This window comes from Zonotrichia leucophrys, chromosome 5 (assembly GCF_028769735.1).
Source record: "Zonotrichia leucophrys gambelii isolate GWCS_2022_RI chromosome 5, RI_Zleu_2.0, whole genome shotgun sequence".
Lineage (NCBI taxonomy): Eukaryota > Metazoa > Chordata > Aves > Passeriformes > Passerellidae > Zonotrichia > Zonotrichia leucophrys.
This window is the reverse complement of record NC_088175.1, coordinates 46,995,802-46,999,179: the sequence shown is the minus strand read 5'-3', so window position 1 is coordinate 46,999,179 and position 3,378 is coordinate 46,995,802. Positions and strand designations below refer to the sequence as shown.

Below are 3,378 nucleotides of genomic sequence, written 5' to 3'. Positions count from 1 at the left end.
ATGAGATAAGGTGGCTGCTAACAAAGTCTGCAAGGGAAGAGTTTTGGTCTGTCCCAGGACTGCCATTCTAGCTTAGCATGAGTAGGACTGAACACAGTGAGAAATGATTCATCTTGACCACTGCCCCCACTAAAGACAACATAACTGAAGTGTTTTATGTAATTGTGTTTATTTTATTTCACATATTACCCATGGAGAACAGCTGATACATTCTCTATATCTTTCACCAGTCTGGAATGCAAGATAAAAAAAGGTATGGATAAAGAGTTTAACGTTTGACATTCACGATATGAAAAATAGAGGGGATACAATGTTTTAAAATGCCCTTATGCAATATATATATATATATATATATATATATATATATATATAAACCGTATAAAAATAAAATATATTTTTTCCAAAAAAAAAAAAAAAGACATGGCACAGAACAATCTTAAATACCAATGCATATCTCGTGATCCACACACACCGCACTTATAATTAACAAAAACCACGTACAATTGCACTTTTCCTCTCTGTGACTTTCAAGTATATCGCAGTCCCCGCAGGGACTAATGAGTGTCCGATTCCCTGCCGGGTGCACATAACGCAGAGGGTAGAGCAGATGTGGGCGGCCTGTCCGTGCCCACGGCTGACGCGCACCCTCCAACCCTCGGGGGCGGAGGGCGAGGCCGGGGCCCGTCGCCCACCGGCGGGTCCCCCCCTGAGCATCCCCTCCTCGGGGCGGCGGGGCGCGGGAGGGCGGCCAGGGCCGCCCGGCCCCCCGGGAGCAGCGGCGGCGCCTTCGCGTCGCGGGCGGCGGCGGCTGCAGGAGCCGGCGGTGCCCGGCCCGGGCAGGGCCAGAGTCCGTGGCGGGCGGGGGGCGCAGCGTCCGCTGCCCTTCTCAGCTCCCCGCGGAGGGCGCGCCGGGGTCCCGCCCGAGCAGGCGCTCTCCGCGATCCTGGCGGATCTCAGCCCGTGCCTCAGTCCATCATCCGTCGAGGCGGCCTCGGCCGGCTCCTGCGGCGCTTCAGACTCCGAGGAAGGCGGCGAGGGGCTGCGCCCGGCGCGTCCGTGGGCGCCGCCCGGAGCTGGGAGAGCGCGCTGGGCTGCGGGGCTCGGGCAGGGAACGCCGCCGGCGGCCGTAGCCCTGGGGGCTGATCTTGTTTGGGGGGGCGGCATCGTTCCTGTCGTTGACGGCCGCTCTGTGGAGCTCGTCGACCAGCCAATGCACCGTGCACGTCCCGAAGCGGCACGCCTTTGTTTGGAAGTGGGGGAATCTGTTAATGCTCTGGCGGTAGCGCTTGACGCGGATGTGAGCATCCTCCCGGTTGCTGCAGGAAGAGAGAGAGAGGGCATGTGAAGAGCGCCGTGGGGGCCCGGAGGAGGGGACCCGGTGGGCGAGGGAAGGGGAGGGTCTGCAGGGCAGGCAGCCCCAGGCTGGAGATGGGCTCGTCCCGACGGTGCCCGGCTGCCCCCCAGCAGTCCCGGCCGTGCCCTCCGCGGGAGCGCCGAGCGAAGCCGGCTGCCCATGCAAGGAGAGGCCCCGCCGGTTTACGGCTGTTACTTTTTCCTAAGCATCCAGGGCTCGAGTTACTATTTATATCTGACTTTCGCAGCAAAGGCGCTACTATCTCCCGCCAGCTAAAGAGCGCGGGGAAAGAAGGCGGGAGGCTGCTTTCAGCGCGATGGGCAGCCCGGGCAGGACCTGCCTCTGGGGCGGGGAGGATCGACAGCAAGAATAACCCTGAACACCCGGAAACCAGGGGACCCCGAAACTTTCTACTGCCTCGAGCAAGTGCCCGAGCCCAGGAAGGGCTGGAATTTACCTGGGAGGTGAGACTCGGGAATCCTCCTTCACGTCCTGGGTGCGGATGAGAGGCAGCACGTCGGCGGCTGCCCCCAGCCCTCGGAGCAAGCCCGCAGGCTTCACGTCCCGCTTGGCTCGGCTTAGTGCCCATTTCGTCCATCTGAAAGAGCACAAGAGGAGAGCCTGTTATCGCAAGTCTGCAGGGCGGGAGCCAAACCAAATAGATTCGAGGGGCGAAAATCTTTGCCAGGGCCGAGATTTTTTCCTTTTTTTTTTTTTTTTTTTTTTTTTTCTTCTCCACCCCCCAATGCTTTCTGAAAGAGCACGAGGCCTTTAAGGAGCTGAGCAATCCCTGCAGGGAATCAGGGAATCCAGTGCCTCTGACGGCTGCCGGAGCCAGGCGCGGGGCGCTGGCAGGAGGGCGCGCTCCGATACTCACTTTCTTTTGAACTCTGTCGCTACGTCCACCCTTGCAGCATCCACCCCGAAGAAGGTCACAGAGCCGAGATAGAGCAGGGCTACGTGAACTAGTTTCATTCTGGCTGGGCTCCTGCTGGAAGGAAAAGAGAAGAACTATAAGCATGCTTGCTAATAAAAGTCAAGTAAGGACTGTCCTTTATTCCTGGTGATTCCAGAGAGCTCCTTCCCTCGCAGAGCCCCCAGGCTACCGGGGACTTTGTGTCTGATATGAACCAGAAGCTAATATTTACTCAACAACTTATCACAGAGTAAATAACAGAGTCTCCAAAGTTTACGTTTGTCGAGAGTTTAGTTGCAGAGGCGGCTGAAAACCAGCAGGATTTCCAGAATACCCCCAGCGGCTTGCACTAGGATTTAGCAAACCCATAAGATAGAGGGAGCTGGCTATCGGACACATTGTTTCCAAACTCCAGCAAGTGTTTTGCTGCCGGGAAGTTTATTCCCTGATAGCTCCTCTTCCCACTTCACACGCAGAACCAGCTAGGTCTGGATCTTATGTTGTAAACTGCAGCTGATGCCAAGAGCCAGTGCAAGACTCCACAGCATAACTCCAAAGTCTTCAAAACAGTCCAAATTTAGTAGAGTTTTACTTGCGTTCCACCTCCCCTGAATCTTTTGTTGTTGCCAAGGGCGGGAAAAAAAAAATAGTTCTTACCTGACAGTGAGGATAATCCACTGAGACAAATGTTTTTGTAGTAGCGATCCGAGCTTGCAGGGTTTCCTGAGGAGCGAGAACTCCTCCTTTGTGTGTGTGTGTGTGTGTGTGTGTGAAGTAATCACTGCCGAGCTCTGCGCTCCTCTGCTTGCTTTTATAGAGAGCGCTGAGAAGTGGGTGGACCTTGGCGTGGCTGGGCGAGCTCTCTCTTGGCACCCCCCACCCCCACATTTCAAGCACTCCTTAAGCATTCTGACCTGGATTGGGGGCAACACTGAGGGGGGGGGAGGATAAGAGGATTATTGAAAATTATCTTAAACAACCCCCTTGGTATTTTGTTAATTATAACGGCAGCTTTTAGGATTCTGAGTCATGGCACAACTTGCAAAATCCGATGAGACCCTCAGCCTGTTTTACTGGGGACAGAGGTTTTAACCGCCAAAATATAATT

The 3,378-nt window shown here is 55.1% G+C and overlaps 1 protein-coding gene across 2 annotated transcripts; it reads right to left on the bottom strand.

The window, feature by feature from the left end:
• Positions 1-232: 232 nt before the first annotated feature.
• On the bottom strand, positions 233-3,059 carry ADM (adrenomedullin). 2 transcript variants are annotated; one of them, XM_064714245.1, is made up of 4 exons: positions 2,928-3,058; positions 2,232-2,342; positions 1,812-1,952; positions 233-1,316 (listed from the first exon to the last, which is right to left on the bottom strand). In XM_064714245.1, exons 2-4 carry the CDS (start codon positions 2,327-2,329, stop codon positions 1,013-1,015), a joined length of 543 nt encoding a protein of 180 aa, XP_064570315.1. In that variant the 5' UTR covers positions 2,330-2,342; positions 2,928-3,058; the 3' UTR covers positions 233-1,012. The 2 variants fall into 2 exon arrangements, with proteins under 2 accessions (XP_064570315.1, XP_064570314.1); XM_064714244.1 differs by having other exon boundaries at positions 234-1,316; positions 2,232-2,345; positions 2,928-3,059.
• Positions 3,060-3,378: the final 319 nt, after the last annotated feature.